Consider the following 25,909-nt stretch of genomic DNA (forward strand, 5'->3'; position numbering starts at 1 on the left):
CCTTTCACTGGGGGGGTTTTCAATTATGGCCAGATATCATAGTAACATGTGGAATTAGAATGTACCAGGCCCAACCTTCCTTCACTTACAAAATAGCATTAAGTGCAGGCAAGACTGAAACCCTAAGATGAGAAGTGCACTGGGCAGGGCAGATAAAATGTGTAATTGACATTACCAAGTTAAATATTCACCATAAAGCATATGCATTTTGGAGATGCAGCAAATAAAAGAACACTACAGCAAATGGACACCAGAGCTGGCATGTTTCCTCACAAGGTTTGTGTCTTCTTCCTGCCTGCTTCTCCAGGCTCACTTGAACAATGAATATACCATTTAACATGAAAACAGCAAGAAAGCAAATAAATATTTGAACAAATGTAGCAAAAGACTTGAAAACACTCTGATTGTGATGGGGTTTCTTGGTCCATTTAACATTAGGGCAGAGATTTAGCAGGTGGAATATATACTGGGATGGAACAACACACCAGGTGTCTTCTGGTGAAGAGTAGAGTTGAGTAAGCAGAAAAGCTCAGCAGTCTTTGATAATCCATGTTTGAAAAAGGGGACCATCTTTGATCCAAGTCTGGCTCTTCTTTTGACTTGACAGTCAAGCTCTCTGCGAGATTCTGGCACTACCTACCCAAGAGATCAATTTTTTTACCTGCCTGAGATCTTTTATGTTAAGGACTGTAACTCTGTGGATGAAAGTAGAAATTATAGATGTGAAGACAACTTCCACCTCACCAGCTGAAATCTGTGGAGCTCAGTCACAGTGCCTGAGGCTGAGCTAACCCCTGTCCTTACAAGTGCCCCAGAGCTACAAACACAAACATACAACGCCCATGGATGAATACTTGCATTGAGCTCACCACGGCTGTTTACATGCACAGGGTAACTTGCAGGATTTGAGCCAAAATGCAAAACTGATTTCTTACCTTGGCTTCACCACAGTGTGTGATGCAGACAAAATACAATTTCAGAAGCAAGAGTCAAGTTTTTAAAGAAATCTACTGTTACAGCAACTACAACTCAACAGATCAAAACAGCAAACATTTTATTTACTCACTGCTTTAAGGCTGCCAATTCTAAGCTTTTGCCATGTGGTCGTAGAAGTGATGAAGTACATTGGGTACAGATCTCAAGGATACGACAGCATTGCAGCCAAGAAAACAGTTATTTTCTTGTTCTGTTTGACCCAACACTTGACAGACCTGTGCTTTGATTAAGTACATGCATAGAAATGGTTAGGAAAAGTCACATCAGAGAGCCTGGCTATTACTGGATGTAACTAAGGCTGTTACTAACCACTACACAACCTTGCTGTTTTAAAGACTTTAGATACTCCGAGGGCTCCAGAGCAGTTGGTGCATTGTGCTGGCTGGCCCCAGCTATGCTCAGTCCTAGGTTCATATGTTCCATGCATTTAGCCTTGCTCTTCAGCCCACACAGGACAACCTGCTTCAGAAGCTGTTTCAGCTTCTCAAGAGCTGAAGAGCATTTTAAGATTGTGAGAAAGGCTGTTCTTTGGCAATGGGCTGTAGGAATTGTGACTTGTTTGTTTAGACTGCAGAGATGTTACTACTCCCTCAAGCCTTGAGAAAATTCTCAAAGCCTTAGTTGTGTGCAATTTTATCTGGTTGTTCAGTCCCATTGTCTGAAGTCCTTAACCCCTTGTTCCTCCTCAAAATCCCCTTTTCAAGGCAAGATTCATTGCTAGTCTTCCCCCAGTCCAACCCTGTCTTCCCTTTCTCTGGTGTCAGGGTTATGCTGCAGGCAAGAGCTTTGTGTTTGGGTGCTTCCCAACAGTCTGACCTGCAGCTACAAGCAACTGCTCCAGCAGCACAGGGTTATCACGCTGCCCAGTCTCTGCATTGCACTTGATCTCACTCATTCTTTTAGAGATTTATCTCCAAAGAAACCCAATCCAAGATCCCAATATACAAAAATCCAGAGGTAATTCTTCAAGATTTTAATTGTTCTGCCCAGTTCCCAAGTTAGAACCTTCTTTTAAGGAAAATTACGTGTAAACGCAGCAGGTTTTCCTAGCAGATAAGAAACAAAAATGCTGGTGTAATGCTACTCCTTTAGTTACTACCAAAACAGAATGTTACCTGTCAAATCAATGCACAACCTTAAATATGCTGAGTAATAGAGATAAGCAATGGTATTAGTAGACAGCTTTCTTCTTGAGAATTCACATTTCTAAAACAGAGAACTCATTCGTTTGATGTGATTATTCACTGCATGATTTAATATTAATATCTTTAGAAAAAATTAATAAAAGGTATATTAGAAAAATACTGACAGACAAACAAGCCAATGCAGCAGTTACTAATAAAAATAGCTGGGCTGAGCAGCATTACTGCTTCTTTGCTACAGTGATCAAGTCCATGCCTGAAAAGCTGCACTTCAGAGATGAAAGCTGCAGATTGCATTCAGAAAAAGTAAGGCTGGAACTAAACAGGATTGATTTCAATATATGCACAAAATGGCTTTAGTGATAATTTGCAAGCCAATGTAATGTTTAAACCCTTTTAGACTCCATTTCAAACAAACCACAAGTGAAGGTCTAGGTTTTTTTGATGAAGCTGTTAAGACGATAATATTTCAAAGTTATGATGTGAAACTCGTGAGCATGAAGCATTCAGAGCTGCAGTTATCTCTGCACCACCCCCAACAGTGGATACACAAAGTAATGACATTGGGCAGTTTTACCTTGCTCTTAAAGCTGCCAACTTATCTGAAATACAATAGGTGAAAACATTAAACCCAAAGCAGGGAACAGCAAGTTGTGAATCAACTCTGTCAAAAGAAAGAGAAATCCACACTGGACAATTGCAGTTTTTTATCACTAAAGCAAAGAAAAGCTGCAACCTTTCTTTGAGTTTTTTTCTGTGACAAACTCAGCCTGGAATATGTGCAAAACAAAGGGGGGAGAGAAGATGAACCTAGATGTACTTTAATTAAACATAAGATGGGCTGTATGTAATGCACAGATTTGGGACAGCCATTGCTGTTAAGTGAAATTCATCTGTGAAAACCAGAAAATCTACTACCTGCACAGTTTTTTGTCTTATAGGTGGACAAATAGGGAAGGGATCCTTGAAAAGTACATCCAAAACATATTTGGAAATTTTCTTATTTAACTTTTATTCCCAAATGTTCCAATGATTTGGACTGCCCAGAGGTGCTGACAGCCCATCTTGCCTTACAAATCCACAGGAGCTCAGTAAGAGTGAAAGTCTGAGCTAATCATCTGCAACACAAGGGAAGGAAGACAAAGTTCAGGCCAGCCTTATTCTGCCAACTGCAGAACATTCCAGCTGTCTGAACTGTTTAAAAGTCAGGAATATAGTGGATATAGATTATCCCAGATGGTACATATCATTGAATTATTTATTTTTAAATTAATAACTACAAAACTACATCCATGGGAAGTATTTATAGTGCACACAGTTCTTTGAAAGAGCTCCCCAAGCTTGGCAGTCTGTCACATGTACGAAGCACATGGTGATTAAATCCAGTGTCAGAGACAGCAATTGCCAGTTACATCCCTTCAGGAGGGGCAATAGCTATCTTTTAGCAGAGACACTAAAGGTACAAGTAGCACATCAGACAATGTTCCCAGCTAAAGTTCAGGTTAATAGAGTTTCACTACCTAAAATGAACATTTTCTTCTAAACATTCTTCTTTGCTTCTCTGGCATTCTTGCTAGCCAGAACTTTTAAAGTAGTTACTAAAAATAAGGGTCTGAGTATCAGTGTTCTGTTCAAGTATGAGATCTGTAAGCTAAGCCAGACTGCCATCCTTCACTGTGTTACACTTGGCTTTTGGACAGTTTTCTTCCCTAAGAGTAAAAACACCCAGAGTGAGATTTTTACTTTCTTTAATTTAAAGATTGTATTACAGAAAAGTTTAAGTAAGGAATCCTTATAAGGATTAACTCTTGACATAATATATTGCCAAGATACAGTGTAGCTGCAAGGGCTCCAGGTGAACCTTCATATAAGTTGCTTTCTTACATACACAGTTGCTGAACAACATAAATTGTATTCCCCATCTGTAAGAGAAGACAGTGGTATTGAACAGTCCTTTTAGCAGTGTGGTCTGGTTTTCCCAAATTAGAAACATGCCCTATTAAAACCGTAAAATCCTACTACACAGAAAGGTGATAGAGATGAACTTTGTAAAGACTGCAACTGATGAAACACTAAAATGAAAACTAAGGAGAGTTGATTATGTAAAATGGTTTCTCTTTTACTGGCAGGTCAAATATACTAAGAAACATACAAATCTTTTTGATAATCTAATTCCAGATGAACTCAAAACACTGAAGAAACATACACAGGCTAAGAGAATTCAATACTGTTCCAAGGCACTTACTGAATCTCCATGACCAGATGAAAACCAGAACAAATCAGGTCTGACAATTAAACAGTATATAATATAAAAATAACCTTTTGCTTACAATTTACAAAATGCATTACAATCTTTATCTCTGCTAACCTGCAATTCTGGCTGTGTGTGTCCAGCAATTTTTGTAAAAAACCCCAGAAACTATTTTCTAAAACTTCAGGGCAAATAACTTACAAATAAGGTACACAAAAATTTAGATCATGCAGAGATTTCTTACATCTTCTGTTAATATTTTATGATTGCAACTTTATCAAATTATATACTTACTTGCCCTGTACATATACAAAATAATGCATACATGGTAATCAAATGTTAGCAAAAAGTAGTCCATAAACACAATCTGTCAAAAGTATTACTATATTAACATATGTCTACAAGCAGCGTGTAACAGGGTTAAAAGACATTAAGGCAATAATACTTGAAGTTACAAAATAAATCATATGTAATACTTTCTCCTAAGTGTAGTAAGGCAGGTAGATGGCCCCAGCAAAAGTTGTTGTAATACTGGAATCCACTGTTGTGAACCATGTGTCAAGCTTTGCTTGGGATGCACTGCAAGAATGTACCATTGATAGTTAGATCTACACTGCTCTGTGTTAGTCGCCCCCCGGGGAAGTGGAACTCTATTTCTCTAGTTCTCAGTGGCACTTGAGTTTTCCAGTATAATTTATTGATAGTATGTCCATTGGTTCTTGGATCATGTCCATTCTGAGGGTGGCTCTCTTGGTCCCCTGGGCTTTGCACAGCGGTTACCAAAACCTAAGGAAAGAAATGCATTCAATACTTCTGTCTGCTGGGACAACACAGGCTCACAAAGGCTGGCGGCAGTCAGAAGATCAGATCACTAAGACATGGCTTCAGCTCATACAGAATAGATTAACTCTCAGGGCTAGAAAACAACTTTGTTGTACAAGGAATTCTGAAGGCACTCTGGCCATAGGAAATACAAATATGAAGAATTTGTATACCATTATAGTTCAGTAATTAAACCTCACTGGAAAGTACTTTTCATTAAATACAGTATTACAGCATTTGTTATCTTTTCTCCCCCTCCTTTTCTGCACACCTAGCTGTTATCAGGTATTATTTCTGGAAGTTTTCAAAAATTTACAAAAACTTACAAAAATTATAATCCATTTGACAAATTCTATATTTTATACTTCAGAGGGTTTTTTTAAGTGAAAAATTATTTAATCATTTATTCTGGGGAAAACTCCTTCAGCACTGCTGAAGAGACTAAGCAGGCTTATTTGTCTGGGTTCTGCATCTCAGTGAGTTGGAGTGTAGCAGTAGTAGCAGCTATCCAAGCCAGTACTGATAGTGAATCCCCTGTTTAAGTCATCTAGTGATTATAATTTGAAAGAATTGTAATTACCAATATCTGTTACTTCTGCAGGAAATTCTGAAATTTGACCTCTTGTGTCAGTGGAACCAGAGAAAGAAATCTGAGGTAAAATGTCAGTTGGTGTTTTGTTGCTTCGTTCAGGACGATCTAGAAAACACACACAGCCTTTACTGTAACATTCACTTAGTCACCACTGTGGCAATGCCATTTGTCATTACAGTCCAAAACCCAACTGGCAGCAAATATTATTTACAAAAATAAAGCTTTGAAAGACAGTTTCTCATTTCCTAAAAGCGAAAGTTGAAAATTGTTTATGAAGTAAATGTTCAGTGACAGCAACATATTCCTGCTTTCCATATCTGGATTATTAGTTTGTATGGATAGCTGAAATCCCACATAGCATCTATTTATAGCAAAAGCTCACAGTGCCATTTAATACATCTACATAAAGGTTTCAGTCCATGTTCTTTCTAAACTAAAGGTGCTTAGACACCATAGGTAACAATATATTTATAATACAAGTATACAATATATACATATATTTATAATACAAGTATATTTGACAATATATTTAGGTACTTTCAGAGCAAACACCAAGTTCAGGCAAATTTTTGCTCAGTAGGAAAAAAGTATTTTGAAAAAAAAAAAATTTAGAAAAGTTTCCACCACTTACCAGGTAGTATAGGTGAAGTTGTTTTCAACCCCTGTTAATGAGAGAGATATAAAATAATTACACAAACCGCTTCTAGAAAATTAAAAGAATAACAGAAATTTAAGATTATGAAAACATCACCAAAATCATTCATGGAAATACTAATTTACCTCTACATTTTTGACTTGACTCAACATTGACAAAAATGCTACAGTAGTTAGTATGAGAATTTACTATTAGAACCTTAGCATTTAATAAAAATTTAAAAACATGACCCTGCAACTCATTTGCAAATTTAGGTAGGTTAGTTCTCACACTACATTTACAGTCCCTGAAAATTCACATCTATCTTTTTTGTCATATTTTTAAGTAAGATAATGGGAGCACATGAAAAAAAGGGACAAATGTAAAAAGGACTTTTTGCTTTTAAAGTTTTGCCAGCTGTTCATGCAGGATGACTGTGAGCTGGATGAGAGAAAAGTGAAATCTGATGGGCAAAAATGGTTTGTTTAAAATAAATATGGCCATAAGGGAAAACCATTTTCAGGCAGTGAAACAGATTGCCCATAAGAAGCGTCCATCCCTGGAGGTTTTGAAGACCCAGCTGGAAAAATCTCTGGTTAGCCTGGAGTGAGGCCCTGCAGAAGTTTAGATGAGAGATTGCTGTTCTCTTCCAGTTTGAATTGGCCTAAGATCTATTGAGGGCAGACAGCAAGCTTCATAAAAGCAGCATATTTACATTCTTAAGGCCATAGTTTAACATATATTTAGGAGCACTGCTTTTAAAAATATTGCTGACCTTAGAAAAACAGATCATTTTCTTGGAAAGAAAACATAGTCTTCACATCAATTCAGCAGCTCAGGCAGAGGAAAACCTGGCCAGTTGTAGATGACCAACAGCTGCAACTTCTCACAAGTATGGATTTTACTTTTAGTTGTAGCTCCCAAGCAAACCAGAAATGAGTGATGAGTACAGACTTGTCTGCTGCACTTACTGGGGAGGCCGTTTGCTCAGGCAGGTGCTGATCTCGCAGCGGGCTCCACTCCGACTGTGCAATCACAGCTGGCTTCAGCAAGGGCGTGCCTAGGGAGAATTAACTCAGCTCAACATTCTTCACATCTCCTCATGATGAGGCATTAGTACACTGCATTAGAAATGTGCTCTAAACATTTTCTTTTTTTTTTTTTAGATTAAATGCTTGTAAAAAACATGAAAATCTCTTTACAGGAAAGGTGCTCCAGAAAAGGCAAAATGCCACAATATAACTCCAAGCACAAGAGTACAGTGCTTGCATTGTGTATGTTCATTTTGTTCCTGTGGGGGGTCCTAATCAACAGGGGCATTGGCTTCCTTTTCAAGGAAAATTTAGAACTTCTGTCACATCAGCTGGGCAGTAATAGTATGCATTTTTCAGATCTCCTAAGTAAACATCCAAGTCAGGACAGCCACACCTGTCCTTTACTGACATTGTGGAAAAAGACAAACAAAATTAAAGTGGTTTTAGGGATTGCAGCTCTGGAGAGAGATTTTTAAAGAAAGCAGCTTTGTTCCTTGTGCGGTCACAGAAAAGTAGCAGGTCCATAATATCCAAAGAAAGGATCACTTTGACTCTGCACTACCTATGCTTATGATGCTCAAAGAACACATTGACAAAACTTCAGCACTTTCATGCCGAAAATATTTAGATTAACTACTTGGGCCCAAATTTTTTGAGTTTCAAAATGGCACTAAATAAAAGTCTCAGTAAATAATGATATACTTTTAGGTTTTCTGAAAGGTACCAAGCATCAACCTAATTTATCACTTCATTTCAATTCATCTGTTTTGTATCCCTCCATTACTAGTTTGGTGAATGAACTATAACAATCAGAGCACATCATCTGTGTCAGCTTTCTCTTGCAGCTACCCTTTTGACACAGTCAAAGAGTGAACTACATAAAACTTGACTGACTGGGCTTGTTCACTGCATGCAGTGCAGAATGAAGTGTCATCATCTTTCCTTTACCCAAGAAAGGGGGATCAGATAAACACTGTTCATGTGCATACCCACTCCCTACCTGGGAGCACTAGGAACTAAAAGAGCTGGGAAATTCCCTAACTGTACTGCATTTCCCCACTGTATCGTCTCATTTCCATACCCTTCAGACTGAAAACTAGCTCTACTAACACTGAAGTCCCCAATTACTTAAATATCATATAACACCATAGTTAGCCAGAAAATGAAAAATAATTTCTCTGTGTTCAAGGGTGTGCAAAAGTTAAATCCCAAAATAAGCAACTGCACATGATAGATTACATTCCATTTTACAAATTGCTCCAACAGACTAACCAAAAATCAGGGGTCCTCAAATACAATACTGACATGCTCTTCACATTTCATCTCCAATTATCACCAAACATCAAAAACTCACTCTGTTCACTTGCTAATACAAATGATTCTGGTGTTCTTTCTGGGAGCGGGGGAGAGGAATCTTCACTAGCATCAGCATCTAAATCAAATATGACATTTAGATAAGTTAAAATACATAGATTTTTTTTTCCAGACTTTTAGAAGTTGATCTTTTCATAAATGAGATAATCCTAAACCCAGCATAGTATCTAAAGCAAAAGAAAAATTGTAAGTGTTATAAAACATTTTGGTTCACCACACTAACACTCTGGAGCAACTTCATCTACCAACATTAACTTCACATTAAGGGCATAGCATAAGTTTGTGTGTTATGCAAGAAAGAAAATGAAAACATTTTCAGTATAAATAATTTGGAGGGAAAAAAAATCCTCAGTAAGTCAAATGAATACTTTTTGTTCATTTTTCAGGTCTCAGTTTTGCTTACCAAGTCCATGTTGAGGCCCACTGGCACCCACACCACCGACACGGTTGAACAGCCTAGTGCAAGGTTTACTAGGCCAAAGGGTAAATAGGAGCCAGAGCAGATGGCTACTGTTGGTGCCAGTACCACATCCTGTCCCCAGCCTTTTCCCTCTCACCTCCCAGGAGTGTACTAACACAAGCTATTCTGGCAGCAAAAGCCCCTGTCTGACCTGCTAAGAAATTTGGAGTAGTAATTAAAAGTTTAAAACAATTTAAAGTAGCTGCTGCCATAAGAAATCTCATCTAACAACTGTACTCTGCACAGGATTCAAAAATACAAAGACACTTTTCAACTAACAAAGCCATGAAGCTTGAGCTGCCAGCATCCCCAGGTGCTGCAGGGACAGAATTCCATCAAGTTCTACAAGCCATCATCTTCCAAGTGACTTCTGAGACCTGCTCCATCTCAAGTTTACCATACAGCACTAAAAAACCTTCATTGAAAGAAAGGGCCTCCATAAAACCATCAAATAAAGTCACCACAGATATGCACTAACTGAAAGTGAGTTTTTAGGGTTTTGTTTCTGAGTTGTTTCTGTTTTATTGTTCTCTTTGGTGTTTTTTTTTTCCTTTTACCTCAGGGTACAACTACTTTTCACTTCATTTGAATGAAAAAGAGGATTTGCAGTTATGGTTAAGCAATCAGGGTGCTGGTAGGTTCACAGACAAGTTTCACTGGTGACTGCAGCCACATTCCCAGCTTTAGACAGAAGAGTCCTGAGCCAGTATGAAAATGAGAAAGCCACTGTAAACAGGGTTTAGGATCACTGGTGCAAAGCAATCTAAGCCTATAGTATTGAGTCCCAGAGGGATTACAAAACCTACAACCAGAATGTAAAATGGGAAGTGTTCACTATCAAACAAATGGGGAAAAGATACACCCTTATTAACAAGAGATAAATGATAAGAAAAATTAATGTTAGAATTTTAATCAATTCCTGTGAAATCATCAACATACCAGCAGCACAAGGGCTGTACTGTTATTTCAAGACGTTTCTGATACACAGTTACATGAAACAAAGTCTAGAGCAACATTTCTCCAATTCTTTATCATATTTATGACATATCACTTATTTTATTTGCATGTTCTTACAGCATCTAATGAGATGCACAGAGAAATGATCATTTCCAAACAGTGACAAATGATGATTGCTCTGGGAAAGAAAAAAATTCTGGCTAAAAGGAAAAATACAATAGCCTGGAAATCTATAAAACAAATCCAAGGAGAACTGCTTGCAAAGTGAAATAACTTTGACAAAAGGACTTCGTCAGCTTTGCAGAGCATCTTTTAAATCACAGTGTTAAAGATATACAAGTATGTGCAAGTATTGTCCTGTGTTTACACAATCTAAACCAAAATCTATAGATCTATAGGTACAGATCACAATATCTATAGAGCTGTATCAAGATCTACAGAAACAGACTATTTTTAAGGCTGCAAAACAGTTCACATCTCTGGATATATGACTTTTGGTGAACATTCAGTTCACAAAGCCAGTACTTCCAATTCAGCTGGTTCTGATCCTACATCACACACTGAGCCCCATTTGACTTCAGAAAATCTTGAAGTCTGCCCAGACTCCTGAGGTGAGGCCATCACTGTGAGCAGCTCCAAGCACAGGAGTCTGAGCTGGATCCAGAGGTTCATGTTCTTCCTTCAGCTCCACTGCCTTCTTGTTTTGTTGGACTTTGCACAAGCAGTTGCCAAGGCCTAATCTCTTCTTCCTGCTCTGTCCTCCATCTGCTCTAAGTGTGCCAGCCTGACTGAAATCTGCACCTGCACGTTTTGGGACCCTTTTGCCTTCAAAAAATGACGTTCTAACTTGCAAACTTCGGCAAAAAAAAAAAAAAGGAAATAAAAAAAAAAAGTAGTAAAAGATAAAAAGCCACTAAATAATTTTCAAAGGGCTAATAAAGCATAACTTGGATTTTTAGATTAACAGCTGTATTAGCTTGTCACCCCCAGCCATGTACAGAAAAAGAGGAAAGCACAGCTAAATATTTACAACACTGTCAAAATGCAGGAGCCAAATCATGAGCAACTTCAAAGACCAATGCAGTGAATGAGGTTACATCTACATTTTAAGGAACAGCACATCAACCAATAAGCATGAAATTGTTATGTATTTGCACAAGCCTGTTGAAAATGCTTTGACTAGTCAACCCCCAAATATTATAGACACTTTCATGAAACTGGGCATAGAGAAAAAATATGCACCAAATAATAACACAGAAACCTACAATTACATACAAACCTACAGGAATGCATTATAGATAAAGCATTAAACAAATGCTCATAATAAAGCTCACAGTACAGCTTTTGAAGCAGCTAATCATGGTCTGTAGTACTTTATACCAAAAATAGCTCCCATGCAAACTGAAAGCTGTCAGGAAAAGAGCTATGCTCTCTCTGAAGCTGCCATACTACACTGATTAAATTTACATTTAGAAAATTGCTTTGCAAAGAAATTTATGTTGTCCAGCTTTACAGATGCAGCTAGATAAAGAACAGCACTTCTGAACCTCAGTGAAACCTACCTTTGCCATCTTCAGAACATGTTACAGCTGTTAAGTCTTGCCTAGCAATAGACATTGGCAATACTTTTCTGGCAGAAATGTTTTCAGTATTAGCGGCAGCAGAGACTGTGGCACTTGCGGTTGACACATTGGACGCGCTTTTGCTCATGGCTCTGTCGAAGTCCACCTCATCCGTGTCAGAATCATCTGCATGGAGAGGGTTAGTAAAACAGAGAGGTGCTCGAACAGAAAGAGGAGTATGACCAACAGGATCACTGGAAGGATGCTCAGCCGGGCTGTTTGACACTAGAGAGAGAGTTTTAACACCGTGACACAAGGCGTCTGAAGACAACTCTTCAGACACGGAGGTACGCAGTGCATTTTCAGGCCCTTGTAGTGACCACGTGGCGTGTCCCTTCTCTGTCAGAGGCAGACGGTCTGGTCTGGGTGGGGTGTCAGACACCTGCTGACTCTGCAGACCTTCTGGTGAAGGTATTAAGGCTGTGTTAGACTGTGGCACGCTGTATTCCATACATGAGTTTTGAGAAGCATCTACAAATGAATCCCCTGAAATCTGTTCCTGTGGCTTAAAGCTCTTATCAATCACACAGGATGACACAGGCTTAATTTTAATTGCATGTCCCCTGTTCAACAGGGAGTTCCCATCAAAGCTTCGTGGTCCCTCCTGCAGAGGAACCTTCTTGATCTCAAAACTTAGGTTGCGCTCCAGCCTCTTCTCTGTGTGTTCGCTGGGTTCATGCTTCCCTGAATGTTCTGTGGACTTATTATAATTCTCGTTGAGGTCTGTTGAATGCTCTGCTGAAACCATGTGCAAAACTGGCTTTGGATGGTATCTGTCATTGTCCTGCCACACCGTAGTGACTGTTGGATAAGCTGATGGGGGAGATGGTGTTAGGATTGGTGGTACTGGCTGAGGCTCCGGAGGCTGCAAGATTTCTTCTTTAGCATCTCCTTCTACAAGGCAACTGCAAAACAACCAAGACACAATTGTCTAAATTTTCTGGATTTTGACAAGATTTTAGCTATCTATCCATCTCCCACTGCAGTAGTTAATGCTGTAACACCAATATCAAACTCCACACAGAGCTTCCATTTCATACAGAAAACGGTGATAGAATATGACTAGTGGGGTAGGCAAGAATTAAGTCAACACCCTCAAAATGTCTTTCAGAATATCACAAGGACATTCATTCAGGCCACAACTAATCCTCAGTAATAGTTCAAAGATTGCTCACATCCTTTCCTAGAAGCATTCTGCAAAGACATTGCAAGACAGGCCCTCTTGTGGCAGCATTTCACTACTTTTTTCCTTAAGTGGCTCTGAGAAAGTTGGAATATGGAATTCAAATTTCAGTAAAATTTCATTTTTTAAGAAATCTTTCTTTTTTAAGAAAGATTTCTTTAAAAAAAATCCTTACAGTCCACTTAACATTAATTATCTTTCTTCAATTTTATTTTTCTGTACATGCTCAAGAGGATTTTATTTTTGTTTGTGTATTTGATAGTCTTGGCTTAGTTGCAAACCAAATTTAGTTGACATGAGGTATATACAACATAAAAAATAACTCCAGTAGAATTTATGTTCCAAATTACAGTGCATATTAGTGAAACCACAGCACTTATAACTGCAGTTCATCTCAAGCTACTCAAAAGTTCTTCAAGCATATGGTCAGATTAGAGTTGTTGACTAAAAACATTTAGCACAACTGATGAAGGCATTTTTATAATTTCCATTCCTTTAAACATCCAGGATGACTGGACAAGCTCAATAGGTGGCCCCATGAAAACATCATCAGGTTCAACAAAGCCAAGGTGCTGCACCTTGGTGGGGGCAGCCCCCAGCATCCATTCAGACTGGGGGGTTGAACAGACTGGGAGCAGCCCTGTGGAGAAGGACTTGGAGGGCTGGTGGAGGAGAGGCTGGACATGATCCAGCAGTGGGCAGAAACCAACCCACAGCCCAAAAACCAACCATGTCCTGGGCTGCACCCAAAGCACCATGGCCAGCACATGGAAGGAGGGAATTCTATTCTGCCCCTAAACTCTGCTCTCACGAGACAGCCTAAGGACAAGATTGCACAAGAACTCTGTCTACAAGAGAAAGGACAGGCTCTCATTATTTGTCTGCATGCCACATAATGAGCAAAATCAAAGTACTACTCTGGCTCCCCTGCTTCCAAACCATGCCTAAGAAGGACCCAGCAAGGCAAAATCTTGAGACTATCATGACACATAGGAAAAAAAAACCAAAACAAAAAAAGCCCAAAGACTGTTTCATAACTGAGTCTTGTAGAGAACTCAAAGCATACCTGACTTAGGACAGGCTACAGCATTTGTTTCATCCTTGTGTCTTTATTAGCACCAAGCTATGGCAGAATAGGTTGCAGAACTAAAATCTTTTTACAAGAGATTCCATACTAAAGAGAACCATTTGGATTCTCAGTTTGTAAAAATCCTAACCCTCTGAAGTACTGCAACAGCTTCCAAATTATCTTCTACAAGTTCCTGTATCTTTGTATCTGGAAAACCCGAGGCTCCCTTGCAGTCCTGGGTGATCTCTTCCACTCTCTGTCTGACTCCTGTCGCAAAGAGTTGGGCCTCAAATTCCTTTTCTTCATCTCCTCCCTGCACTTGTATATTGCTGTTTTTCTTTACATTAAAACAGAAGAACTACAAAGCACATCAAAGCAATTTAACCGAAGTAATTTGGGAACTCTTGCCTCTAGTTGTTGAAAAATGAATAAGCTTGAGAGTAAATTGTTTGCCTGAATTAGTAAAGAAAACAGGAAATGGGGGGACGTTAATCTTGCTCCAATTTAATACACACTAAGGACAAGAGAATTCCCTCCTCTTGGATTTCTCTCCTCTGTTCCAAAGGGGGAGGGGAACACAGGATGGGAGACAGCGAGTACACTTGCACAAATATTTACATGTCCCCTTTTACCAGCAGTGGTGCTCATCAGTAATCTCCACTAAATCCTCCTACTGAAAATCATGGGTTTTCCTTATTGACCTGATTTTCCTGACCCAGAGTTATTTGCAATCAGCAAAACTAATTCCTTATCTGGCACAGACCGAACATTATGCATTACAATTAGCTAAAGGAGTAAATTGGCATTCAGCTAGATATAACAAGGATATAGGTCCACAATACCAGTCAAAATTCATAAAGTTCTTCACCAATTACTGGTCAATAAAATCACTCTACCCTTTGATCCACTGGTAAACAGAGCCTCACATGTATTCCAACAGTTCCCTTAGATGTATCCGTAGAACTGATGACAAAGGAAATGCTGCACACATCAGCAGCCCAAAAGTTGATTAAACAACTTCCTCCTACACATCTCAACAGAACTACTATAATGTTCCCCATTACATCTGAAGTTAAATGTCACTTCTTCATTCTTAAATGAGAGTTTCTGGGGAAGAAATGAGAAATTATTTGTCAAAATCATTATTTGCCTTATTAATATTGAAAGATATCTGTCCTCAGCAATTGAGATGTCCAGATAGCACTCTAATGTGTCTTTTTCTCTTTAAATTAGGAAATAAATCCCAATAGGCAACATATTTCCATTTTATTGACATTTTTAATATTACTATTTCACATGTTCTGCATTGCAAATAATGCTTCTGTTCATTTTCACACAGCAGAACTATTAGGATATGAACACATTCAGAACATCTGTTTGGCAGTAGTTTGTTCTAAAAGTCTTGTCAATCTTGGGCATTTTGGGCTGCTGCATAATGCTGTCTTTGGGCATATCCTTCAACAGCTGTGCTCCACAGACATTTCTGCCCCCAGAGGCAGCAAATTATCTGAAAAGTGGCTACTAATACTGTTGAAAACAACAGGAGACAGTAAGACCAGATTGATTTAAAATAGCAGGAAACCCACAGAAAGCTCATGAAATAGGATATTGAGACAGAACAGAGTCAGTGAACCAAAGAAAGCCAGGCCATTCAGGTAAGAGAAGTAAGCTTCCCTGTATGATACCTTTAAATAGGGTTGCAAAATCTCACAGTGAGATAAAAAAATAGAAAGCTTTGTCATGGCTCAGCCTTCAAGTGCCTCTTCAGATACAACTGCTCCTGATAATCTTGGGATGCCACTACCTCAGCACTTCCTCATTTACAGCTGGAAATGGAATTTCCCTGGGTGATCGAGGCAGCTTTTTCATGCACTCTTATTGCCACACAGCTGGTGCAGTGCCCTAGTGTCACTGGCTTCTCAGGTGTCAGGTAAACCACGAATTAATAACACCATTTTAAAATTATTTGTCATAGTAATAACTACACAAAATTTGTCAAAAGTACAATAACTTGTCAAAAAAAAAAAAAAAAAGCCTTCCTACAGCTTTCAACCAAAAATGAAAAACAAGCCATTTATTGCTTTCTCTGCAAGACATTATAAATTTTTAGAATGTTTTAAAATCTAATCCATTCTACTCCTAATGGAAAAGAGCTACATTACTGAAATTGCACACAGTGAGTTCAGATTTAAATGAAACTTGGCCAGTGTTTAAAAGAAAAAAAGCCTTAAGTAACCCATGGTTATTCTATGCAGCATACTGCAGGGTGTTTCAAGAGAAAAGAGAGTGATGCCAAGGTCATGGAATGCAGCTGATATGAGCAACCAAAAATAGACACCAAGCTCTACATCCTCCCTCATAATTAGAATAGGAAAATTAAACTCAACATAAGCAGGCTGAAGCTAGCCAACCACATTATTCTACTTCAGCATTAAACCACTGCCATCCACATGAAAGAAAAGCAGCAGTCCAGTGAGTGAAGCTATTGCAAAAGTACTACAAATAATTATATAAAAGTGCAATGAATTAATAAAAATAACCAGCTGGTGAATTTATCTCTTAAAATTTACTTACCAAAGCTTTTTGGTTTTTTAAATTGTGGCATACAAATTAGAGACAGTTAACTAAGAAGGAACACCCATCAGTGAGTTTTATGTCAAGCTTTGTAGGAGATAGAGATGGTTTGCAGGGCTTGAAATGAAACAGACTAACACATAACCCTGGGAATGTATCTACTATCATTAGACTGAAGTCTGAACAGAATCTGATGAGAAGTTAAAATGCTGCAGTATTTTACCTTTCCACCTTCAGACAGCAGCACATAGCTCTTCATTACACTGCATACAAAAAAGCTGTTAAATCATCTTTGCTTTTCATGAGTTTATGTCTAAGTCTATGCTTTGATTTCAAACTGCATTTGAACTTGAAAATAAAGACCTTTTTGTAACCAAGCCTGACTAAAATAAACCACCTCTTTTCCCCAGTACTTTTGAATCAACTGCTAAGCACACAAATATTTCATGGACTAATACTTAAAAGCATTAAGGTGCTCCCTCTGAATTCTGACACATCAGTCACCTAAAATCAAGTACAGTCCTAAAATGTAACTTAAAACAAGATTTTTGCAGTCCTTTATATAACAAAGTTAAACCTTACTTATACCCTCTTCCTACCTTAACCTGAAAATAATTAAAACATGTCTAATGAAGACTTTCCATCTCCCCAAGTCCTCTAAAGAGAGCTGACTTCCACAAGAAGTGATCATCAACTGCCAAGCTAAGCAGTTTCTAGGATAAGGTGCTGGTGTATGCACTAATGAGTTGTTCTTGTTTACCTCTGTAATAATCAGGGAGTAATATTAGAATATTTTTTATGTTGACATCAAACAGAGAGATACATTAAGCTAAATGACAATACTCACATATTGTACAGCAAGTTTAACTACACTAAAGCATTACAAGGTGATAAAAGCTTGGAAGGCAATACAATTCCAAACCTCTGCAAAACAAGTACAGCTAGATGCTTCATGGTGACCTAATAAAATACCAATTTAATACCTACATAATAAAGAGATCCTAAAGATATCCTTCTAACTCCCAAGAAGACATAAAGGGAGCCTAGAAAGCATCACTCCTTCCCTAATACATGCCCAGGCCAAATCAAGTACTAAAAGGATTAATTACACCTCTCTGAGTTAGCTTCCTACCTCCCATGGTAAAAGTCTTTAGTGACATCTCATCCTTAGCACAGACAAGAGCTACATGATATTAGTTGCACTTTCAGAAGAGATCCTAAAGTCCAAAGAAGATACTGAGATGTTTGCATTAGAATATTACAAACAGAACAAGAGAGAGTGAGAAAGCCACCTTCACAGAAAAATTCTGCCAAGACCTGAGTGGTTAGCCAGTGGAAAGGGCTGCAGAGGAGATGACACCATCTCATCCAGCAGACCTTGGGCTGTCAGAAAACAACTAACAGGTATCATAGACTTTGCTGTCTAAGCAAACATGGCTTAGTCCAGTAAGAATATGGAAAACAAGCATCCTGAGGCCTAGAAAAAAAAAGCCAATTTTTTTCCTGCTCACTCAGCATCACCTCAGGCAAGTTCACCTGAAACCAAGCTCGCCCAAAGTACTCTGCTCTATCAGTCCCTATAGCCCTTCTTGCTTCAGAAAAAGCAAATGTTAAACCTTCCCTTAAAAAAATGCAGCTTAGTTTACTAAATATGCATGATAAAGCCATTTACAACATAGGTTATAAAGAATATAAGAGCCTTATTTCTTTTCAAAAATAGTAGCTTTAGCAACTTGCTTGTAACTTCTTCAGAGACAGTGCATGTAAAATTCAAGTACATATTTGGCTGGCTATCTAAAAATGTTCCCTGTGCATATGGGAATTAAATTAAAATGTTTTACTGATTCTGCTCTCCCATCCTCCCCAGGAAAAGGATGTTAATCTATGCCAAAATCTCCACAATACACAAAACCTGACTCTATGTCCTGACTCAATCAGGCTGTAGATTTGTAAAATTACCCCCCACATCTAGAATAAAACATGCTCATTAGTGGGTATTTTGAGCAGATGTGACTAATAGCAAATAAAGTCTTTCCTCAGAAGCATCTTCCAGGAGGAGTTTAATTAATTGTTTTTCAAAAATAATCTCCATTTTAGAAAGACAACAGCTTTGCTAAAAGCTTCCATTTATTCACCTTTAAGAAATCAATCTGCCTGCCACTGCTGGCAGATGGTAAAATATGATTTTATGGAAACAGGCCCAAAAAAACCCCAGGCTTTAAGGAGAGATTAAAAGATTTTAACTTAATGCAGCAAGTAAAGAACAATGCAGTGCAGATAAGACAGATGTGTGCTTAAACATGAATTACAAGAATTATACATATGTTAATATTACATTAATATAGAAAAATTATAAAAACTAAGGTATACCTAAGGTTATTTCAAGGAACACTAGTAAGGAAATCATCTATTGGACAGAAATCATATTTCTAAGCTCAGTGATGAAGTTTCAAGAGCTTGGAACTCATCATGAACACAGGTTAACTGACTCCTCTGTCATCATGCTAATCTACATAAATGAATACAATCACATTACCATCACTCCAAATAAGGTAAAAAAAAATATTTTGCCTACATAGTGCAAACCCTGTAATTTGTTTGTAAAAAGCCCTAACCTACTTCTATCACTTTCTTTATTTTAAAGGAATTATACTTTACTTCTGCCTATTTGGTATCCAGGAATATCACCTGGCTGGTGGTTTCTTACGTCATTCAACAACTTTAGGAAACCCAAGTGCTCCCCTTATGTCTGTTTAACTACAGGTAATGTAACACAGGCCAGATCACCTGCCAAAGGCCACTACAAGCTCTGTACAGACCAGCTGGGGGACTTGGACACCTTGTTCAGGAGAGTTGCTTTTTTAGCTGTCTTAACACTTGGGTTGGGTACCCATTTTAGGCTGATTAATCTGTGGGTTCAGATTTACTTTTGGCTTCTGTAAAGCTATGCCTGGGCATTTTAAGAGCTAGAGAAGATTTTCCTCTGCTGAATGAAAGGATTGGTGAGACCAATTCTTCTAAATAATAACAACAGCATTTGGTAGTCATACTCTAGTCAAAAACAGTATTTGTCTGAGATTTTTCTAGAATAAATAGGTATTTGTCATTATGGTTTTGTCTCCAAAAAGGAGGGTTCAGTTGTTATTTCAGGCTATTTGAAGTTGGTTTTGCTACTATCACCTAGCAGAATTAAAACACAAGTAGATCTAACATATCTGACTAGTAAACATGTCTATGCGCAGATAAGCATTGCAAGGTTGGTATATTTAAACACAAACTTCACAAAAATATTGTCGCTTACATTTAGAGTCAATTATAAAACTTCTATTTGCATTATGTGTATTTCTATTTATAAACACAACATATTCATCTTAAGTTTTTATGGTATCAGTAGCTTTATTCTACTTTTTATTCATCTTTCAGCCTAAAATAGTAGAGGATCACAGTTAAGTACCTGCGGGTCCGTGGAGGCTTTGGTGGAGGAGAATCCTGTTTCTCAGCATCTGAAGAACTGACAGCATTTTCTGTATTATTTTCATCCTGATTAAAAGAAAAAAGGATATTTTTACTCATGGCTATAAAGCTTATACATAGAATATTTGAACTGTGAGGCCGAAAGATCTGTAATGACACTTGGCAGTAATACATAACAACATGACCTATTTTTGGCTGTCATATGGAGATCAGTTTGAAAACTCTCTCCTAAACGTACAAAATTATTTTTCACCTTGTGTATCCAACTTCAAATTTTTCTGACTGAAGACTTTGGTCTGCTTGCCACTGAACAATCCACTAGAGAAAATACTCAAAAGCTGATCTTTAGTGAGCAAGCTCTCACACACCCTCTCAATTATTCACTTTGAATAATTAAATGAATAATTGGATAATAAAGCATTTATTTTCCAGTCAGTCTAATTATTTTCACTTGTATAATCACTCCATCAAAGATAAGAATAATCTACAGTGTTGTAAGAAAATGAGAAAGATCTTACCCACTAATGCATTGATCTAAACCACTTCTGAATAACCTCCCATTTGTGTATAACAAAGTTTAATTTACTCAGCAAAGCATGAAAATTTGAACTTCCCTTTAGGACCATAAATATAAAAGATATTTTATATATGCATGTATTTATAAATCCATACAGACTTACATGTATATACATGTAAAATACTGTTGTTGTGTGTTAACCCTGGCAGGCAGCTAAGCCCCACAAGAGGCACTCTCACTCTCATTGCTCCACTCCACCCCAGGAGGGGAAAGAGGACCAGCAGCAAAACTCGTGGGTCAAGACAAAACTATTTAGCAGGCAAAGGAGAAATGGGAGAAGATAAAAAGAAATCCCACAGCAATGCAAAAGCAATCACTCATAACCTTGCACAGATGGGCCTTTGCCAGTTCCTGACTGTGCAAACACTGCTCTGCAATAGCTGCAGCACTAGCTACAAACAATCAGCACTGTTTTCACCACAGATCTAGAACACAGCACCCCAAGAGTGCCTATGAACAGTATTTAACTACAGCCCAGCTCTTAGGCAAAAATAAGGAAAATACCACATATGATTAAAAATCAAAGCAGAACATGCAACAGTTTAAAGCTGACATACCATTTCCAAACTTGTGCCACAGCCAAAGACCCAAGAAAACCAAGGAGGACTTTAGTGTTATCCTAATTTTAATGCTTATTTTACCTAAAGGCTGTTCTTGCAGGAGTTCTCTTTTGAAAAGCCATCTTTAAAATGTCCCAAATGGGTGTCATACATTTCAAAACCCAATAACAAGTTCAGGCAATAGGGCCTGCTATCTGCCAGCCTACCTGCCGAGACTGGTGATAAGGACTGACCGCCTTCAGCCTTAGAGAACAAAAGGGAATTCCCTGTTAAATTTCTGCCTCATGTGATTGATAGCTGCATTTGAATTCAGTGAGCAATTTTTGCTTTGGAAGACAAACTACAAGTTGCCTCAAAGTTAACTAACTTCACTTAAATTTAGATTAATTAGTTATATATTTTTAATTTCCATTACTTGTCTTAAAAGTTACCATACCGCTGCTGGCTACTGTGAAGAGCCTATTATCAAATTCTATTCCTCAGTGTACTAAGTGGTGCTTTACCTGTGAAGAAAAAAATTTAATATTTTGATCTTTCTTACTGTTTTTCCCCAACTGCCCCCATTAACTTGCTGTCAATATAATACTGCACAAGTACTCCAGCAGAAACACCCTATTGTTCCTTAATGAATGGATGGTGTTAGCCCTTTCAGGGAAATGGCACAGGGAGTTCATTGTCCTGTTGACCACTAGCTGTAACTATCAGGGGTTTTTTGGAGTAAGATTCAATTAGCAGATAAAAGCCACTCACATTTAAATGAACACCACTGAAGCTCCCACTGCAGTCAATCAAGGTTGTTTGGTTTCATACAATCATAGAACAGTTTCTGTAGGAAGGGACCTTCAAAGGCCATTTAATCCACACCTTCCTGCAATGATCAGGGACATCTTTAAAAAGATCAAGTTACTCAGAGCCCTGTCCAAGCTGGCCTTGGCTTTGAGCAGGAATGCCAGGATGGGGCATCTACAGCCTCTCTAGGCAACCTGTTCCTGTGCTTCATCACCTTCATCATAAAACATTTCTTCTTTCCATCCAGTCTGAATGTACTGTCTGAATTTAAAACCTGTCCCACTGCAACAGGCCCTGCTAAAAAACCTGTCCCCATCTCTCTTATGAGCCCCCTGGAAGAACTGCAAGGCCACAATGAGGTCTCCCTGGAGCCTTCTTTTCTCCAGGCTGAGCAACCACAACTCTCTCAATCTGTCTTCTAAGGAGACCTGTTCATCCCTCTGCTCATCTTTGTGTCCCTCCTCTGGACTCACTCCAACAGGTCCCTCCTGTGCTGGGGACCCCAATGCTGGAGGAAGTACCCAAGGTGGGGTCTCAGGCATGCAGCAGAGGGGCAAAATCACCTCCCTTCACCTGCTGCCCATGCTGCTTTGGATGAAACTAATGACAGGGGAAAAATACGAATGTGTGTTGTTTTGGGGTTTTTTAATTAGTATGTCTACAGTGGTTTGCATCCAGATTTGGGGTCCTCAGCACTGGAAACATTACCATGGGGCATGAACATCCAACCCCTCTACCAGCTTCTCTCAAAAATGTAAAAAAAGCAATTTCCTACTTTTTGACATCAAGCAATGAGTGACCGTACAGATCATTTTGCCTTTAACAAACATGGACATTAATTTTATTGCCTCATTCAGGCAGAGGACCGTGCTGAAGCTTGGTGCCAAAGATGCTGAGGCTCCCAGTATTCAACAATAAACTCTGTTTCCTGCTCAATGGTTGTGTCATGTTCCTCCCCACTTCCCCCAGTTGTGCAAGGCAAACTCTGACTCTCTCCCTTATGGATTTGTTACTATGGATAGCACTGAGTGCATTGGTATCGTACTAAAAATACAGAAGTACTAACAACCAAAGCTAGAAATGAATGCATCCTAAACAACTGCACCCTGAGAACAGAGTGGGCTGCTGGCCTTGCTTCAGCACTGCAGGCCATCCCAGTTTCACAAGGCAGAAAGAGAGAGACTCCACAAGAGTTCCTCCCCCTCACCACCAACCTCTCCATCCTACAACAGATCAGAAAAGTCTCCCAGTTCAGTTCCACTAGCACAGAAGTTTTCAGGAACACATTTCTTATTTATGCACTCATTTTTCTAAAGGGTATTGGCAAGGGAAAGGGTGTGCCTGTTGGCTCTAGACTAACTCGTCCAGAAAACAAACCAGCAGCTGCATCCCTGTCCTTCTCTTGTTTGTAAAGTGAAGTGTTTGTGAACAGAATGTTTCCTGAGATATGCCTTTCTCACAGGCAGAAGAAAAAGCTTATTAGAGAAGCTAACATATGTCAAAGCTTTTTAAAACTCCACATATACAGTAACAAGCTGTTTCTAGTTGAGACAGGCAGAAGTAGCTGAAAGGGCACTGCCATTTTTGTAACTGGTAACAAAACATATGTATAAGCCTTAAAAAAATGTATATAAACTCAAATGTCCAAAGCACATGCACAACCACAGAATTTACAAAAACTATTCCTTGAAAAAGAAACATTTAAACTCCCAAACAAACAAAACCCAACAAGAAAATCTGCACACACAAAATGGTACTTTTAAAATTAACACCAGAAAAGGCAGTGGTTACCCCAATTTTGTACACAGGGAAGGCTTCAGACAGAGAAGTGTCAAAAGTTTCACTTGTGCATCAGGTTAAACTCCAGATTCATTCACTGTTTTAGTTATATTGAATGAGGAGCAAGAATAATTATATAAATTACTGTCACCAAAATAAGAGGCACTTTGCTACTTTCCTTAATTAGCACAATGGATTGATGTTGCTGTGAAGGCTTTGTTTACTTTCAGAGAAGTCATTCCCTGCCACTTGTACTCAGTTCTGTGTTACAAGTAATAGAGAATAACCAGTATTTTGAGCATTTCTCACCCTTGAGTGACACCAACTCACAGATTTCCCTGTTATATACATCAAACTAAGCAAATAGACAAAGGTGCAGAAAAACTAGCACGGAGCAGAGAGGAGGAAGCTCAGCTCTGAAAGTGAATATAGGGTATCTTGCTGGGATGACTGCATCTGTTGAGAGGAGCAGATGGTGGTATTAAGAAAAAGCCTTCCACAGCCTTCCTAAGCACAGCTTATCGACACCAGTCAACACTCCCTTGCTTCTCTAGACAGATGTTGCATTCTCAGGCAGAGCACAATTTCTAAAACTATCAGCTTAGACAAACCAGGACAACACACGTAGCTCACAGGGGTTATCATCCAGAATAATGTTTTAAAAATGGATTAACAAATGTGCAGTTTGCTAAGTGTTCAGTGTAGCACCCTGCTTTCCCACAGAAGACAGTGCAGTGAGACCCTACTGCAGCATGGGTAAAGAAAACAACAGGATCTTTCCCCAACCTTTGTGTCTATATGCATCAAATGCTCAACAGTTCAAGAGCTGCTCCCCTGAGGGAGCAGCTACTGAGATCACATGAAACTGCTCATAGTTAGGAATTTCTAGGTATTGTGTTAAATTGCCAATATACAGGCAAGTGCCTACCTACCTACAAAAGACTACATTAACAAATGACAAGGCCATAAACTCAAATACTTGGTGTAGATTGCCCCTAGTCTACTAAAATGCAGAGTAACTTGTGTTCCTGTAGTAATGGAGAGGAACAAGGAATTCTCACAGCAGATGCAGTGCCTGAGCCCAGCTTGCTAAGGTAACCCAAACTGTGCTATCACCTCCCAAGGGGGGTCCTTCTCCCACCTGCTTCCACCACTGGCTCTATCACCACGCAGGGCTGTCACTATCTCCAAGCAAATAGAAGATCATAGTCTTAGACTGAGATTTCACACACACTGCCTTTTTCCTTAAACCCTTTTTATCATTTTCTTTTGGAAACTCACTGTGGAAATACTTAATGCCATTCAGAAGCTTTCTGTACTAGTAAAATACTGAGAAATTTACTGCAAAGACTCCTCCAGAAGTAATCTCATGTTTTCCCTTAAAAGGAATTGAGGCATTCCTTTTGCCCTTTTCATAAAGCAGCATGGGAATCACTGAGCATCAGTAGATAAAAAGAGAAATATTTCAGATTGAAATGATACACTCAAGTGACTCAGATTAAATAAAACATTCCAACAGAGGCAACGAGATCAATGTCTCTGAAGAAATAAATGATTTTTAGAAGGCTGCAATGACAAAAAATATCCTTCCAAGCTGCCAAACAGCAAAGAGAATATGAACAGCACAGTCTTTTCACTTACAGTTTCCAAACTATTAATGTTTCAAATAACAACATTCTTCTTATAGCAGCTGATTCCTCTGTGACTTCTACCACAGCAACAGAACCCTGTTGCTTTTACAGCACAAAATGCAAGAGACACTGAGAGCATTAGCACTGCCAGATTTTGGAGAAAGTGTTTATTAACACAAGCTTCTACTCATGGATAAGGGCAAAGCAAGGACTTGCAGTACCCTAACATGCTTTGTACTGTCAAGAGAAAAAATTCAACAAGAAACATTTCTGAATTTAGAGTGAGCTTGGTTGTTTGTCTTTTAACCAGTTTTCTTTTTCTGACTTCCAAACAGAACATCCAACTTGATGAAATTCCATATGATTCAGACTTTCCAAGACAGCTACAA

At 38.6% G+C, this 25,909-nt stretch overlaps 1 protein-coding gene across 3 annotated transcripts in view; it reads right to left on the bottom strand.

The window, feature by feature from the left end:
* Positions 1-3,869: 3,869 nt before the first annotated feature.
* The window catches only part of PTPN12 (protein tyrosine phosphatase non-receptor type 12), a 69,569-nt gene continuing 47,529 nt past the window's right edge, over positions 3,870-25,909 (bottom strand). The window contains exons 12-18 of one of the 3 annotated variants that reach the window (XM_009086854.4): positions 20,165-20,250; positions 11,825-12,789; positions 8,826-8,903; positions 7,409-7,497; positions 6,435-6,465; positions 5,792-5,908; positions 3,870-5,175 (exon numbers count right to left, since the gene is read on the bottom strand). In XM_009086854.4, the coding sequence (XP_009085102.1) occupies positions 5,114-5,175; positions 5,792-5,908; positions 6,435-6,465; positions 7,409-7,497; positions 8,826-8,903; positions 11,825-12,789; positions 20,165-20,250 (1,428 nt within the window). In that variant the 3' untranslated portion in view covers positions 3,870-5,113. Of the gene's footprint in view, positions 5,176-5,791; positions 5,909-6,434; positions 6,466-7,408; positions 7,498-8,825; positions 8,904-10,199; positions 11,117-11,824; positions 12,790-20,164; positions 20,251-25,909 lie in introns of those variants that run through there. The other 2 variants (XM_018910308.3, XM_050984150.1) reach the window with 2 other exon arrangements.

The sequence above is a fragment of the Serinus canaria genome, chromosome 1A (assembly GCF_022539315.1).
Source record: "Serinus canaria isolate serCan28SL12 chromosome 1A, serCan2020, whole genome shotgun sequence".
Classification (NCBI taxonomy): Eukaryota; Metazoa; Chordata; class Aves; order Passeriformes; family Fringillidae; genus Serinus; species Serinus canaria.